Source organism: Carassius gibelio, chromosome B6, assembly GCF_023724105.1.
Source record: "Carassius gibelio isolate Cgi1373 ecotype wild population from Czech Republic chromosome B6, carGib1.2-hapl.c, whole genome shotgun sequence".
In the NCBI taxonomy this organism is placed as follows: domain Eukaryota; kingdom Metazoa; phylum Chordata; class Actinopteri; order Cypriniformes; family Cyprinidae; genus Carassius; species Carassius gibelio.
In genome coordinates this window covers 1430879-1448959 of record NC_068401.1, presented here as the reverse complement: position 1 = coordinate 1448959, position 18081 = coordinate 1430879, and the positions used below count along the sequence as shown (strand labels likewise).

Here is an 18081-nt window from a genome sequence, read left to right as displayed (position 1 = left end):
AATATACTAAAAACCTTGATTATTCTGGTTAGTCACATTGTACTGCTATTATTTTGAACAATACTGTAAGTATGATTTTGTTTTCTAACACAGGAAAGAAGCCCAACCAGAACCCTCTCCGAGGTTAGTAAAATCATGTGCGTACAAATACAGTAGTCTTATTTCTCAGGCACCCAAGATGTTAAATGTGAGTTGTAATGCTTTCTTTTGCATGCATCATGTCTGTTCGATGCCTATTTCTCTCAAATATTGTTCACAAATCTGTCTAAATCTGTGTTAGTGAGCACTTCTCCTTTGCCGAGATAATAACACACCTCACAGGTGTGGCATGTCAAGATGTTGATTAGACAGCAGGATTATTGCTCAGGTGTGCCTTAGGCTGGCCACAATAAAATGTGGAGTGGACTGTCTACATCAATGAACACATTATTGATGTGTGTGTGTGTGTGTGTGTGTGTGTGTATTAGTTTGACAGATGTGTGGTGATTAATAAGCCAAATGCACATGAATACATCTGCCCACGTTTAAAAAAAAAAACACTGAAACACTTTGTGAAGAGAATGAATTTCTACTGGAAACATTTTACGATAATCTTCATTAACTTAAATTTGCACTTAAATATTGTTTTTATTGTTAATATAATATTTCTTACTGTGGAAGCAAAGTTAATGACAGGCTCTTGAATTAATGAAAAATTTAAAGCACACTCGTGGTGGTTATGCAATGCAAAATTGCTCGTTTTAAGACATTTTTTAGATATATTCAGGGTTTTGTTAAATAAACATGGAATTACTTCCATATCCCAGCAATCATAATAAATGAATCAATATGTCAATGTTGATTTAACGTTTTATAACTTTTCATATAATTTTCAGTAGTTATTTGAGTGTCTTGGCACAGTTACTTTTTCCTAACATCATAACTAAAGCATCCGCTATACCTCAGTCTCTAACTTCTACACTGTTCTATTCTTCACAGTCAGAAAGTGACCCTGAAAGAGCGCGTGTTCTCCAGCCCGAGAAACTCCGCGAACAAAGGCAAGAACTCTCCTCAGAGCCAGCAGCCCCTGCGACGCTCTCCCAGTGCTGACAACAGCATCGAGAACAGTCCCTCCAAAGTACCCAAGAGCATCAGCTTCGGCGACCGCAGTCGAGTCAGACAGGCCTTCCGCTTCAAAGGCGCCGCTTCTCGCCAGAACTCAGAAGGTGAGGGAAAGCAGCCTGTTCTTCTGTGCTTATCCGGTGTTGCCTTCTGTATCTGTCTGCTTTGGTCGTGGTTTGGTGGTTGTAGAATGTTACATTTGTTACAGTTGTTACCGAGTGTCATATACACAGAATGTTACAGAGTGGTAGTAGTAGATAGTTACATTTGTTACAAGTGTTACCGTGTGTCAATGTGTCAAATTCACAGAATGTTACAGAGTGGTACAAAATGTTACATACACTACATTACAGAATGTTACAGAATTGTAGCTTTAGAATGTTACATTTGTTACAAATGTTACCGTGTTTCAATGTGTCAAATTCACAGAATGTTACATACACTACATTACAGAATGTTCCAGAATGGTAGTTGTACAATGTTACATTTGTTGCAGTTGTTACAGAATGTTTCATACAGTACACATAATTTTACAGAATGGTAGTTGTAGAATGTTACATTTGTTACAATTGTTACAGAATGTTACAGAATGGTAGTTTTGGAATGTTACATTTGTTGTAATTGTTACAGAATCTTCCATACACAGAATGGTAGCTTTAGAATATTACACTTGTTACAATTGTTACCGAGTGTCAGATACACAGAATGTTACAGAGTGGTAGTTGTAGAATGTTAAATGTGTTACAGTTATTACATAATGTTACAGAATGGTAGTTTAGAATGTTACAGTTGTTACAGAACATTACATAATGTCATTCTTCAGAGTTTAAAGTTGTAGATTCAAATGCAACAAGTACCAATTATGAAATGCAAGTCCATCATGATAGTTTGTATATTTGAAGTTGCAGTAGATACCAGGTGAAAACTAGGATCTGATTGAGAAATTAAATAAGAAGTCTTGTGTTTTGATTGTTAAAATGGTTAGATATGTCCATGTTCATTTAAATAAGTTGCATTGAGATTTGTAGAAGAAGGCATGAAGACAAAAACTCGATTAAGTCAAGCTGCACACATCAGGATTCTTATTCTGTCTTTCTGTTGTTCCATTGCATGCTATTTTTGCAGTGCTGTATTGTAATCAGTGCAATTCTTGCTGTCTGCGTTATTTGTGCATATCAATTCTATCTTCGTATAATCAAGTCATGTATTGCTTTTGCTACCAGTGTTTTTGTGGAAAAAGTTGAAGAATATGAGCTAATTAATTTATTAGCTAAGATGTTCTATTAATTTATGTAAGCTATTTAAGATAAGCTCTTTTATGATTGGTATGAATGCAGTATATGATTTCATGGCATATATTATGGCATAAACATATATTATTTTAAATACCAATCATAACATTTGGCCTGAATCATTAGGATGTATGTTGGAATATTGAAATACTATTTATGAACAAGTCTTGTGCTTTGGTCACACTTTCCACAAAGTGCAAATTCACTGCTTATTTTCAATTAAATGGTTTTAGAATCCTTGCAATTAAATGTAATAAAACTCTCTGACAGAATCATGTGAATGGCAGCTTGTGGAAAGTTGACTTTTTGTAATCCATTTTTATGATTTACCCTTGTTTTTTTGATGAATGTGGATCCTGATGCTGTCCTTTCCGTTTCTATGTTGGATGCGGATGCTAAAGTGCTCATTGAGATGCAAGAGGAAGATTTGAGACACAGGAACTCTCCAGGTCAGGCAATCCAGATGGGTTGGGTTCCCATTCAACCGCTTAAAACCAAAGCACCATATTCAGTCAAACTAACATGCTTCAGTCACAGCACAACCACCAGTTACATGCTCTTACATGCTTTATAAAAATAGGATTTTATTGAATTTTCTGCCATCAATTAACCAATATCACTATATGGACAAAAGGTATTGGGACTCCTACTCCTAGCAATTTCCATGAGTACAAATCTTATTGTTTAAGCATATAATGATATTCTATGTAACCATGTGGTAATGTTAATTTTATAGCAACAGTTTAGACAAGACCCTTTTCTGTTCTAAAATCAAAGTGTCTCTGTGTATAAGGCGAGGTTCAAAAAGAATTGATTGAACACCTCTGGTGTGTCTTTTAATACAGACCTTGAGCCAAAAACTCAATGACGTGTACATATGGGTAGAGTCATTTAAACACTTCCAAAATTGTTGCAATGGAGATGGAAATACAATTTTTAAATAAGTGAATTGTAGACACAATTTTGGAAGTACCTTATTCTGTTCTAAAGAAGGGGGTGTCAATACTTTTGTCCATATAGTGTATGTCAAAATCATTGGTGTGTTTGGCTCAAGGTCTGCATTAACATTAAGATTTGTACATTACTGTAAATTACTAAAGTAGTCAAACTTGTTCCTTAGAAGGGGGTGTCCCAATACTTTCATCCAGATGGTGATAATGCAATGAATGACTTTTCTCATTTGAGTTTTGTTTTTGGAAACATCTAGCAATTTCAACAAGTCGTGCCATACTTCCTTTTAGAACTGATGCTGTGAAGTTCATGAAATATTTTACTGTCATCTATAAATTGCTATCAAGATATCAGATGGCTAGTGTATTATAAAAGCAATGCAAAGTCAGAGAAAACCTTGTGATTGCAAGTCCACCTGATGTCTTGTTAGTGTGCAGAATTCAGTTCGCACCTTCACTTGAATGTCATTTCATTGTATTTAAAAACTGAGACACATTGAGTATTTGTATTTGGACATTTCACTTCACGTGCGTCATTTCTCTTAAGGGGAATCATTTATTTGAAACTGTGAAGCTTTAGATAACTGCACAACACAAAATCCGGCTTTAGAACGAAATCTAGTTCACCTTCAGAGAATTGACAAGTTTCTGAAAATTCTGGATGTGTTTTATTTTTTCATTTTTATGACCATTGTTCCCTGAAGTTATAGATTTTAAGCAGGTCTGTTTTGATGTTGTTTTTGTAACTGTATTACCATCTCTCCTCCCCAAACTATCGCAGCAATTGAAGGGTTAATCAGTAAGAGATTATCAAACAAGAGCTCGTTTTTACCAACCCTAGAACTAGTGCTAGTGGATGGCTGCAAACTTTGCTCTTTTACCTGCATGTGAGAAGAACTAGTTAGTCCTGAGGAGGAAAAGACCACAGAGCAGTGGAACAACTAGTCAACCTCATTAAACAGGTGCCAGACCCTCATTATTCACTCGAGGTTCTGGAGATGGATGGTTGTTCCAAGGCTCTGTGGTTTATTTGGCATAATAAGCACAGGTAGATTTATTTGTACGCACCTGTCCTGTGCCGGATGGATGTGTTAACTAATGGGAACACGGGAGAAAAACACCGTGACCCAAAAAGACAGATGCAATCTGCGTTTTGCATGCATATAAGCAAATGGTAGGTGTCTTTTTTCTTCAGTAGAACAGTAAAGACGATCTTTAGCTAAAATCGTGCTCTGTGTTGGTTCATGAAGTGCACATCAGTGGCTACTCTTATTTATTTATTTTTTATTTCAAGGAAAATAAAATTAGTCCCTGTGGCTCCTGGTGATATATTGAGGTCTTGTGAAGAGAAACAATCGGTTTGTGCAAGAATTTTTTTTTTTTTTACATTATTACGTGCTAATTTTGTGTGCTTTGTTTCTGCCATTGACTTGCATTTTAAGAATGACAGAAGGCCACAGTTTCAGATAAAAAAAAACTTTCTTGCTGCTCTACTGAAGGAAACAAAGCCACCGATCTTGGAAAGCCTGAGGATTGGAAAATTATCAGCAAATTTTCAGTTTTGGTTGAACTATCCCTGTGTGTTAATGACTCTCAATCAGTGGTTCTCACAGTCAGTTACAGATCTGTTTTGATAAAGATAATACTGTATGAGCTGTATAACATCAAATGCTGGTTACAGGTTTGGCATTGTGTTGGGTGTCCAACATAAAAATCAGTCGGGAGCCTCTGCTTTAAGACTCAAGGTAGTTAACTGAGGTATCACTGGTTAAGTACAAGTTTCATTAACTACCAGTGCTCTAGAAAAAAAATTAAAACTCAATTAAATTGAAGAAAGCATTTCATTATGGCCATTTACATATTTGACAGTTGCCTCAGAGCTTTATTAACTCACTCATTGTCAAAAATGTGCCAGTATTTCTACAAAATCAGCCTGCTGAAAAGATTATTCCTTTATTTGTATAGAAAAGTTCATTGCTGTTTGATTTTACAGCAGCCAAAACAAATCAAAAAAACTTTTGGACTCAAGTTACACTTAAACGTGTCTGAATCTCACTGCATTAGATACAAAATATCAAATCTGCACAACTTTGCAAGTTTTTTAAAAGTTTTATTTTATTTTATAACTTTATGGAGTTGTAGTTCATTAAATGAACTATGAACACGTTTCACCAACGTTTTACATACACAAATGTATTTTTCCAAGTACATCATTGGAGTGTGTTTTATCAGAAAAATATATTATCATTTTTATAATCATTAATTAAAATGTATAACATTTTCTCTAAACTCCAAAATATTTATTTATTTATTTATTTATTTATTTATTTATCATTTTAAACAAGACAGAAATTAGACATTTTGAAATTTGCCAGCAATTTCAGATTTTTTTGTTTATAATTTATCATTTTAAACTGACTTATTTAACATGTTCAGTTTAAATAGCACTTGATTCGATATTTTATTATCTGATTCAGTCATGTACTCTTTAAGTGTCACTGTGTGGCTTTGTTATTCTTGGGACTGTCGTCTCATAGGTTTATAAAGATGGCATTGCACTGGCCTGACTGAGCTAGTTACCCGAGTTAAAGGTTTAAGTTTAGGTTTTGGGAGGGTTTAGGGGGTTTGTGCACTAACTCCAGAGTCCTGCTGTCCGTGTTGTGTTTTATAGAAGCCTGCCTTCCTGGAGAAGACATTGTTGATGACAATAAGAGCTGCCATTGTGAGTTTGTCCCTCAGGATTTAACGCCGGGACTAAAAGTTACCATCAGGGCCGTGTGGTAAGCAAAGATGAGACAGGCAGCATCCATCAGACGTCTAATATTATTGATAAAACTACAGCAGTCTGCATCACATAATATTAGCTCATAAACTGTCCTGAATGTAAGTTACAAAACATGTTACATTCAGTCTTTTGAATCCTTCGTTACATTCACGCTTTCATTGCTCACATCATGCCAGCGACTCTCATGCTTGAGATATTTTGAATATTGAAGGTCAGTATCAAACCTAAAAAATATTTTTTTTTAATTATAAGTGTCTGGGACTCAGTTATGAAGTAAATCTCACAAAAACATGTTCAGGTCATGTTTTATTAAAAGTAAAATCCTAATAATTCAAACTAAAACAATAAAATAACATTTCATTTACTTAAATAAAATCAAATAATAATATTTTTTATTATTTTAATTATTGTAACTTATTTTATATATTTTATGTTAATTTATTTTTGTAGTTATTTTATTTAAATTAGCTTGATTAGCTAAAATAACTCAAACTAAAGCGGAGTTAAAATACTCAAAAATTATAGAAACATAAAAAGGACAAACTTCAACAAAATTATTACAAATTTCATTCAAATGAAAATGAAATAAAACTAATTCAAAATATTAGTAAAAGCTGTAATAGCATGTCCAAGTAATACATGTTATTTTAGTATCATTGTGATACTATTATAGTTTTTTATTAATACTTTGAAATTATCATTTAGTCATTTTGTTGTGTGCTTTTGTCATTTTTATTAGTTTTTATTTTATTGAAATATGGCTTAATATATATAACCATATAGTTTTTATTTATATAAATAAATACAATTAAACTAAATGAAAATGAGAAATGATGTAGATTAAATAAAATAAGTAAAATCTTAAAAAATATTTCTTAATTATTTCATTTTATTTCAACCAATAAACTAGCCAAAATATTTTGTTTTTTATATATATATCTTTAATTTTATTTCAGATATTTATTTACAGTATATATATAAACATTCTGCATGGTTTTAGTACTATAAATAGGCAATCAAACCTATTTTCTCGTTTCTTTCTTTATATTTTTGGGGTAAAATATGAGCAGGACATGTTCTCGAAAGCTCCACTGAGGTTCAGCGTTTGTTTCTGTGTAAAGTGTGAAGCGTGATCATGTGTGGGATTGTGTGTCCCTGCAGCATCATGAGGTTCATGGTGTCCAAGCGAAAGTTTAAAGAGAGTCTGCGGCCGTACGACGTGATGGACGTGATCGAGCAGTATTCGGCCGGACATCTGGACATGTTGGCACGCATTAAAAACCTGCAGTCCAGGCAAGAGCAGATGCAGCTGCTTCTCCTCACACACTCCTCACACACCTCCTCACACACTCCTCACACCGTGTTGTGTGTTGCATGGCTCAGTTTCCTAAACGTCTCTCACTGGTTTGATGTTTATATCACTCAGAATCAGAACTATCTTCACATGTATGTATCTGATACCCACAAACCGCCTCGAATGCTGTCTTCAGTGGCTTTTCTGTGTTTAAATGCCTCCACTGAGAAACATTATCCACATTTTTATTTATTAAGATACAGTATCATGATATTTTAGCAGTTCAGAGCAGTCAGTATTGACGTGGGACTCATTTTTAATAAATGAAGCTATTAATTTATTCAAAAGCAGTTCATACTCTGAAAAACTTTGATGTGGGATTTAGTTTGAAACTATTTTCTGTCAGAAATTGATAATAAATTTCACAAATACTGAGAAATGGCAAGTGAAATGTGATAATTGTGAGAAGATATGATATTCACGATTCATATTTGTACAAATATGTGTCCCTTGTAAATTATAAAAATGTAAAAGAAAAACCTGTTTGATTTGTAAATTTTATTACATTTTAGTTATTTTATGGCATGTAAAGAAATGTATCACAAATAATAAAGTATCATAAAATCGTTCATATATTCATATCTAACAATAAAAAAAATACTCTGTTTAATTATATAAAATGGTTAAATATGAAATATATATTATTAATGTATATTAATAAATACATTTTAAATTATAATATTTTATTAATATTTTCCGTTATTCATTGAAAGGTTGGTTGAGAATAATATTAAAGCTACTCAATGCCATCTGAAACCAACGTTTAAAAATGTATTTTATATAATTAAAAATTATAAAAAATATTATGAAAATATTTTAGGTAACATATTTAAAGCTGAAATATTTTGTTGTTTTATTCTATCTTTTAGTAATATTTTAAAATATTTTTCTTGCTATTTTTGGCGTTATTTAAGTAATGTTTTTGTTTGAAAAATTGAATTAAAGTTACCATCCTCATGGACCCATGACACTATAAAAACATCACATCCGTCTTGTTTCAGCACAGTCCTCCTCTATGTATGAATAAATGAATGTGGTTATGATTTGACATAAATATATTCCTGCTTATAAACAAGCACACATTTAGAAAACATACTTTCACCTCATGCTGATCGCTGACAGCAAGTGCGACAGTTTACACGGAAATGTCTGGAATATATTTGGAGGGTTTGTTGTTGTTGTTGTTGTTGGTGTGTGTTTGCGCCGCTCGTGTCTCGTCATTCTGCATTCTGCTGTCCTCTACTCTATTTGCTTTGCCAGGTTAGATATGATATTGGGTCCTCCGTGTCCCAGCACCCCTCGCCCAAAGAAGTGTTCAACCAAAGGAACCAAAGAGTCGCCCCAGTTGTCTTCTAGGTTAGGAATCCCGGGCCTGCGTTAGATCTCTCTCACTCCAGAAAACAACTAAGAAACCTGCTTCTGTTTCAGACTACATGGCTAGTAGAAACTGAGCTGTAAACAAACTAGTTTATTACTGAATCGAGTCTGAACGCTCCGGGCGGCTTCTGATAATCAGCTCCTAATTCACTTCGTGACCTTTGTTTGCTGTGACCGAAGTGTTTTGTTGAGACGTTTAGTCGAGGGGAAGCAAATACAACATTTGGGTGCGTTACTAGTCATGTAGCTGAACTAAAACTGGTTGAGCTAGTTTGCCTGAACCGCTGTGTGGAAATGAAGAGTTGCGGCAGCAAATAAAGATGCACAATTCTGCATCGCTGTTTTTGCATATGCATGTCAGCTTGGCGTATTTTTATTTTATTTTTCTCCATGCAAGCAGCCAAACAACACATCCGATGCCGTATTTAGACGTGTGTCTCGGATCAGACGCACCCCTGCTAGTGTAGTCCGTCAGCTTTGGATAATGTGTCAAATGTGCGGCTAACACTGTAATATGTAACTAAAGATGTGATTTCACCTCGACACATTGTTCAAAAGTGGCAGAAATTAACAGAAAACGTCCGTCTGGAGGGCCTGACTCTTTCTGTCCAATCATCTCTGTCTGTCTGCGTGTGGACACGCCCCCTCATTAACATATCCCTCCCTCTGCATGCATTCATTGATTTCCAACACTGCTTTATGCTTTAAGATAGAATACACTAATTTATGCATCTTTCACATGAATGTTGCTTTATTCTAACAGTTCATACCAATGTGATAAATGAACATGTAAGAGAAATATTGTTTTTTGATGCATTTAGAACAAAACTAAATATATCAAATAGATGTTATTGTAAATATACAGTATATGTAAAATGATATTAATACTATGTATAGTTTTTAAATCTACAATTTAAAAGAGAATTTAGTGTATTTAACAATTGGTGATTATATATATATATATATATATATATATATATATATATATATATATATATATATATATATATATATATATTGAAGTTCATGTTGACTGTGTAATGAATCAAATTTGACATATTTTCTTCTAAAACAGATTTTGTTTTTTTTGTTGTTTTTTTTTGCAGAAAAACTCTGAGTTATGAAGTTGTTATTCTAGATGTTTCATGTCTTTAATTGATTGTTAGAGTGGATCAGATTGTTGGTCGAGGTCCTTCAATAACAGACAAGGATCGTCCGAAAGGATCCGCGGATGCAGAACTGCCAGAAGATCCCAGTATGATGGGACGGCTTGGAAAAGTGGAGAAACAGGTCAGTCACGCACCTGTTTGCTGTTTGATTGACTCATTATTTGATATATACATCTTATTAAATGTGCAGTTTTGCTGCTAATAGAAAGAAATACATTTAAAATGATTTTTTGCATTCACTCATGGGAGAAACTTAATTTTAAAAGCATGTTATAGAACATTAAGAAATTGTTTCCTGAAGAAGTTTTATAAACGAAATACAGTATTGTGTGTTTAAACTTGTTTTTGAATAACTAAATTCTGGAGTTATCTAATATGAATTCTTCATCAAAACATATAGGTTCCATAAAAGTAAACAAACATATCTGTTTTCCTTTTTTTAATGTTAAGTATTATGTTTATTTATCAAATTATTTTTTATCATAATTACAATGTGTTATTATATGTTGAATAATGTTTTTAATTATACAAAAAATGTGTATTTTCTGTATGAAATAGTTTTAAAAACAGCCAAAATGTTTATTTTATGTACTGAATTATTTTAGCATAACTTGGTTTAATTTATTTTATTATGATTAAATAGATTTTAATCATAATTTTAAAAAAAAAATTGGAACAAAATTGTGGAAAGTGATGAATGACAAAATTTTCATTTTGTGGTGGAGTATCACTTTAATAATGCCACAAGTACCAGGAATGTGACAAGCAAAAGCGTTGGTAGTTTGCATTGCATGACCAATTTAAATACTCTCCTCTCATAAATTTTGTGTCTGAAAGGGGAAACTCCTACAAATGACATATTCAATAAGATCAAGCACAAATATAACTGTGTCCAAGCTTGTTTGCAGCTCTAATTATTCACTGTGTGTCTTTAGTAAATCCTAACAGTACTATTATAACAGCAAAGGATTTGGTTTGCGCTGGTGCAAGCTGTGAGTAAACTGGTGTTTCAAAGCAAAAATAAAATCTGATTTTTCTTCTTTTAGGTGATGTCAATGGAGAGGAAGCTGGATTTCCTGGTCAACATCTACATCCAGCGCATGGGCATCCCGCAGTCTGAGACGGATGCTTACTTCGCCTCTAAGGAGCCGGACCCGGCGCCGCCGTACCACAGTCCGATGGAGCACATGGTGAAGAGCGGCTCCATCACCAAAATCATCCGCTCCAACAGCTCAGCAGACCAGAAGAGCTTCGACCCGCCGCCGTCGACCTGCATCAACCACCACTGCCCTCCCTCTACATCCTGGCACCTTCACAGCCGCCCCGAACCCACACAAGGAACGTCACCCACAGGTGACCCCTCGCTAGTGCGCATCCCGCCGCCTCCTGCCCACGAGCGCTCGTCCACAGGCTCTCGCGGAGCTGGACAGCATCACGCATCTCGAGGCGAAGATGGACTCCCGCTGGCTCTTTACCAGCAGCAGGACGGAGCCAAGAGCGACACGTCCATATCCATCCCCTCGGTGGACCACGAGGAACTGGAGCGCTCCTTCAGCGGCTTCAGCATCTCGCAGTCCAAAGAGAACCTGGACTTCCTCAACAACGCTTACTTCAGCGGCGTGTCGCGCAACGCTAAAGTCAGGTCGTACATCGCCGAGGGCGAGTCGGACACGGACTCCGATCTGTGCGCCCCGTCGCCACACTCCACCACCGGAGACGCCGCTTACGCAGACAGAGGATGGTCCGGCTCGAAGTAAACCTCACGTAACTGGGATTCAACCATTGGTAAATGCGCACCAGACTGCATTTGTGTGTTTAAAAAGCTGCATTTCTCTTCAGCTCCTCGGACGGAAGAAACAGTGAAAATAGCTAGATGCAATGAAGATGCAATGCAGTAGTTTCTGCAAGCCGAGCACTTGCTTATCCATCGACCTATGTCTGGAGAACGAAGGATTTTAATGTGAGAGATGCTGGGAGAGTCTTTAGCATTTCGTGTGTGACCCAGGACCACAAAACCAGTCGTAAGAGTCCAATTTTCAAAATTGAGATCATCTTGAAGCAGGATAAATAATTTCTCCATTGATGTATGGTTTGTTATGATCGGACAATATTTGGCTGAGATACTATTTGAAAATCTGGAATCTGAGGTTGCAAAACAAATCAAATATTGATAAAATCGCCTTTAAAGATGTCCAAATGAAGTTCTTAGCAATGCATATTACTAATAAAAAATTAAGTTTTGATATATTTACATTAGAAAATTTACAAAAAATCTTCAAATTCTATAATTCTGACCCCTACAAATGTGCTACTTATGACTGGTTTTTGCTCAGGGGCGCATATGTGGTGCGTTTGCGTCTATAAGAGCGTCTCTATAAAATCGTCAGCAGGTTAAAGGGATTGTTCACTCAAAAATCTCGCAAACAACCAGTCATTATTTACTCACCTTCATGTCGCACCAAACGGTATGACTTTTCTTTTTCTTTTTTTCTTTTTTTAAAAAAAAGGTCAATTTTTGCATCTGTCAAGCTCCAAAAGGACCTAAACTACACAAAAGCGCCATAAAAATATCATGAAAGTACATTTATGCATTTGGTTGATGCTTTTATCCAATGCAAAACTGCATCAATTATTTTGCTCAAAGAATACAGTCACAATTATAAATCATTTCATTTTATTTATTTACTTTTTACGTAAAAATTATTGTACTCTGACATTTCAACCAATTCACATGCAGATTATCAACATTTGAAAAAAATTATATACTGAATAATAATAAAAATAATAAAAACACATAAAGATTAAATAAATGACCAGGCAGGAAATGTATCGTTTTATGAAGAAAAGCTCTGATTGGTGGATTTGAATCTTGATCTGGCAACCACAACCTTGTTACCAATGCAATCAATGCAAGAAAGCACAAATGACAAATTAAAATCAAATGTTTTCTGGATAAATAAACAGCAGACAAACATCACAAATGATTATGCTTAATAAATCAGTCATTACGGTTAAAATACAGTTCATTATTGCAGCCCTACATTCAATACATGTTGTATAGTTTCTTGTTTTCACAGGGATTCAAACCCAAAACCTTTGCTACAAAGTGAAGCATTGCTACAGGAACGCTAGTTTATAGAAATGTAGTTTATTTGACTTAGTACCATATTGCAAGTCTTCTGAAATGACAAAATCAGTGAAATAGAAGTCATTATTTGATGATAAATTACATGAAGGCGAGTAAATAATGAGAGAAATGAGATTTTAGTGTGAACTGTCCCTTTAAATCATGTTTCTGTTGTATCATGTCGTCTATGTTCGCTTGTGAATGTACTTCACGACAGCTTGTGAATTTTATAACATCTCTAAACGAGATCACTTAATGTTGATCACAATATTCCCTTAATTCATTACCGTGGTTAGGAAATTACATTATGAAATATAAAATATCACTTTCTCTCAAGTTTACAGTTTTTTATTACTCCCTGAATTAATCATTTGCATGTCAGTTAATTAGGAATATTTAGTAAGATTGTATATTTAAAGTTAAATTCATAACGCAAATTAACAGCTTCTTGAACTAATGATAAAAAGGCTATTTTCTGCCAATATTTTTCTTTTCTTAAATATACTAAAACTATTTCTTAAACTATTTCTGTAAGAACAGAAGTATCCGTTTAATGATATAATATCTCTGCTTAACAATCATTCAGCATACATTAAAATACATCTCATTTTTAAAACATGCCATCAGAAAACATGAGGTCCTGATGTAGTATAAAGTTGAACATGAACTAATCATTTAGTTAGTTTAATCTCACTCATGAAACAGGGAAAAACACTCTTTTGAATGCACTAATTTACTGAGAGCACATGAGAAATGCATTGTGTCGTTTTGCCTTGTTCTGATTTAATTGATGTTCTGTTGCCTTCTGTAGTTGTTTTATTGGTTTTATTTAACCATACTGAACAAAAAATGTCTGTATTCTACAGGATTTAATGTATGTTACCTGTAGAAATTATCCATATGTGTTTTACAGCCATTCACACATGCAGACATCACATCTCCAAAGAGGATAGCTCGTTTACATCATCTGTCTTCCATCTCAGTTGCCGTAGTCTTCTAGCGCTCCCTTTAATGCTGGACAGATGGAAGAGAAAAGTCTTCATTACAATACGCTGTTGCTCAGGAAAAATCGTTAATTTACATTCATGCATTTGGAAAATGCTTTTCTCTGATTATAATTACATTGCATGCAAGGTTTACATGTTATCAGTTCATGCATTTGCTGAAAAATCAGACTTATTAAACCAATTGGGTTAGAATTTATCACTTTACATTTAGAAATTGCTTGTAAATTTCACAATTATTGGCAAGTAGCATTGAATTAAATGTGACATTTGGAAGTCGAAAGACTGAAATAGTATTCTCTTGTAAAACATACTCCAATAACAGCACTTGAGATATTTTTACAGTGTATATGGGGCATGTTGTCACACTGCTACAAAGGAGGGAACCTCCTCCTAAAAATACATTTGTTTTAAATATATAATATTATCTAAATAAAAACAAAAAACACACCAAAAAAACCAACAAACACAAAAATTGTTATTTTCACTTTTTACTTAAAACCTTTTTTCATGTGACAACTAGCCCCGGCCTCTCCGATTTGAATGCTAAATGCTTTAAATTCAGCGAAAGCAGCAGAATTAATTCCCAGATTAATATAGCATACAATAATTACATAATGTACAGTCAGAATACTGTGGTAAATGACCATAGATGAACAGAGACGTATAGATTTAAGTCATTGGTTCAGTTGGGTCATGTGGCAGTTTCGAAGCTGAAAATCACTTACAAAAGGTACTACGGTATTCTTAGAAGTACCTTGGTTTACCATGTAAATACCATGCTACGTGAATATCTGTAACTGTACTACGGTATAACCACAGTACTTGTTTGTAAGGGACAGGTGAGTTCTGCACATTCAGACCCAGTGATTTAAGTTGAATATGTCACAGCTGCCTTGCTTGATTTCACTTTGTTTTCCAAAGAATCTACTGTATTTTGCTAAATTGCCTTTGTTATCTTTTATAACGCTGTCCTGTTTTGTTCCTGTTGTGTGTAAATGTTTACTTGAGGTCAGTTTGGTCCTGAAATGCTTGTGAATGTATTTCTAAATGCTGTCATTTTGTTTTCACTGTACAGATTCACAACTTTCACGTACTTTGTAGATCTACACAACCATCTTCTGTGGCGCGAGAATCTGTCAGGCAGGTTTGAGATATCTGAAAGGACGAGTAGTTAATCTTTGCTTTAGATGCACTTGTTAACTGCATATGTGGTATATATGATTCTGTACCACTAGGATTTTTAATTAGTTTAACCAGCAGGACTCATGCAGTCAGTTAGCATCAACAGAATGATTAGCACTAAACCGCAAACACTTGGCTGGAAAAAGTCATGATCTTTTAACAAAAAAGTTGCTGGTCTTGCTTTTACTCCTTAAATTTTATCAAGACGTCTAAAAAAAGAAGGAATCTTAGCTTGGCACTCCTCAGAAACGAGGTTGACCACATTATTAGTCATCTATGGAAGCCCGAGAATGTTTGCCATGAAAAAAAAGAAGAAAGGTAATTGTGACTTTTTATTGCATAATTCTGACCTTTTTGTTACTCGCAATTTGGATTTTATATCTCATAATTTGTTGTTTATTTTGAGTTTATATCTCGTAATTCTCAGTTCATATCTCATAATTCTGAGTTTTATATCTTATAATTCTGAGTTGGACTCAAAATTCTGAGTTAATCTTGTAATTCTGAGTTTATATCTCATAATCCTGACTTTATATCATAATTCTAAATTTGTCTTGCAATTCTGATTGAGTTTGTATCTTGTAATCCAAATTTATATCATAATTATGAGTTTATCTCTCAATTCTGAGTTGAGTGAGTGTATATCTCGTAATTCTGTTCTGAGTTTATATCAATTATTAGTTTATATCTCAGAATTCTGAGTTTGTCTTGCAATTCTAATCGATTCTATATCTTGTAATTCTAAGTTTATATCTCGTAATACTGAGTTTATCTTGTAATTCTGATTTTATATCTCATATTTCTGACTTTATATCATAATTCTAAATTTATCAGCAATTCTGATTAAGTTTATATCTTGAAATTCGAGTTTATATCATAATTATGAGTTTATGTCTCTCAATTCTGAGTTGAATTTATATCTCATAATTATGATTTATCTTGTAATTCTGAGTTTATATCAATTATTAGTTTGTATCTCATAATTATTAGTTTGTCTCATTATTCTAAGTTTATATCTCATAATTCTGAGTTTTTCATGCAATTCTGATCTAGTTTCTATATTGTAATTCAAAGTTACATCATAATTATGAATTTATATCTTCTGAGATTAGTTTATATCTCATAATTCTGAGGTTGTATCTAAAAATTCTGAGTTGAGTACATATCTCATAATTCTGACTGTAAATCATAATTCTATGTTCATCTCACAATTCTGATCAATTTTATATCTTTTAATTAGAGATTATAACAATTATTAGTTTATATCTCATAATCCTGAATTTATATCTCACCATTCTGAGTGATTTTATATTTCATAATTCTAAGTTTATATTAAAATTCTGAGTTTGTATCGAAATTCTGATCGAGTTTATATCTTGTAATACAAGTTTATATCATAATTATGAATTTATATCTTCTGAGATAGTTTATATCTCATAATTCTGAGTTAATATCATAATTCTGAGTTCATATCATAATTCAGAGTTTATATCGTAATTCTGAGTTGAGTTCATATCTCATAATCATAAGTTTATATCATAATTCAGAGTTTATATCGTAATTCTGAGTTGAGTTCATATCTCATAATTCTAAGTTTATATTATAATTGGTGTATAGTATATATTGTATATAGTTTTTATCGAAATTCTGATCGAGTTTATATCTTGTAATTCAAGTTTATATCATAATTATGAATTTATAACTTCTGAGATGAGTTCTTCATAATTCTGAGTTTATATCATAATTCTGAGTTGAGTTCATATCTCATAATTCTGAGTTGATATCATAATTCTGATTTTGTATTGCCATTCTGAGTTTATATCTTGTAATTCAAGTTTATATCATAATTACTGTATGAATTTATATCTTCTGAGATGAGTTTATATCTCATAATTCTGAATTTACAGTTTTTCATAATTCTAAGTTTGTCTCGCATTTAGATTGAGTTTATATCCTGTAATTCGAGTTCATATCATAATTATGAGTTTATATCTCATAATTCCGAGTTTATCTTGTAATTCTGAGTTTATGATTTCGTTTTTTCTCAGAATTCTGAGTTTATATCTTGATTTCGTTTTTTCTCAGAATTCTGAGTTTATATCATGATTTCGTTTTTTCTCAGAATTCTGAGTTTATATCATGATTTCGTTTTTTCTCAGAATTCTGAGTTTATATCATGATTTCGTTTTTTCTCAGAATTGTGAGTTTATATCATGATTTCGTTTTTTCTCAGAATTTTGAGTTTATATCATGATTTCGTTTCTTCTCAGAATTGTGAGTTTATATCATGATTTCGTTTTTTCTCAGAATTCTGAGTTTATATCATGATTTCGTTTTTTCTCAGAATTGTGAGTTTATATCATGATTTCGTTTTTTCTCAGAATTTTGAGTTTATATCATGATTTCGTTTCTTCTCAGAATTCTGAGTTTATATCATGATTTCGTTTTTTCTCAGAATTGTGTTTATATTATGATTTCGTTTTTTTCTCTCAGAATTCTGAGTTTATATCATGATTTCGTTTTTTCTCAGAATTGAGAGTTTATATCTCACAAATTGGTCTGTTCCTCTCAGAACTGTGCTCTAAAAAGTCACATTTAGCTTTTTGTTTGTTATTTCCGTGGTGGAAATGGCCTTCTCTAGAAGATTGCATGAATCCAACAGAAGGAAGGTTTGTGATACTACACGGCCCACACACGTCACACACCCTGCAAGCCTTAAGTTTCTTGTCTATGTGTG

The 18081-nt window shown here is 33.4% G+C and overlaps 1 protein-coding gene across 1 annotated transcript in view; it reads left to right on the top strand.

Annotated features, from left to right (window-relative positions):
• The window catches only part of LOC127959079 (potassium voltage-gated channel subfamily KQT member 2), a 39899-nt gene extending 23979 nt beyond the window's left edge, over positions 1-15920 (top strand). Inside the window, exons 10-16 of the mRNA XM_052558073.1 lie at positions 94-123; positions 979-1205; positions 2795-2842; positions 6015-6123; positions 7290-7421; positions 10026-10149; positions 11075-15920. Coding sequence (XP_052414033.1) covers positions 94-123; positions 979-1205; positions 2795-2842; positions 6015-6123; positions 7290-7421; positions 10026-10149; positions 11075-11785 — 1381 coding nt within the window. The 3' untranslated portion in view covers positions 11786-15920. The remainder of the gene's footprint in view (positions 1-93; positions 124-978; positions 1206-2794; positions 2843-6014; positions 6124-7289; positions 7422-10025; positions 10150-11074) is intronic.
• Positions 15921-18081: the final 2161 nt, after the last annotated feature.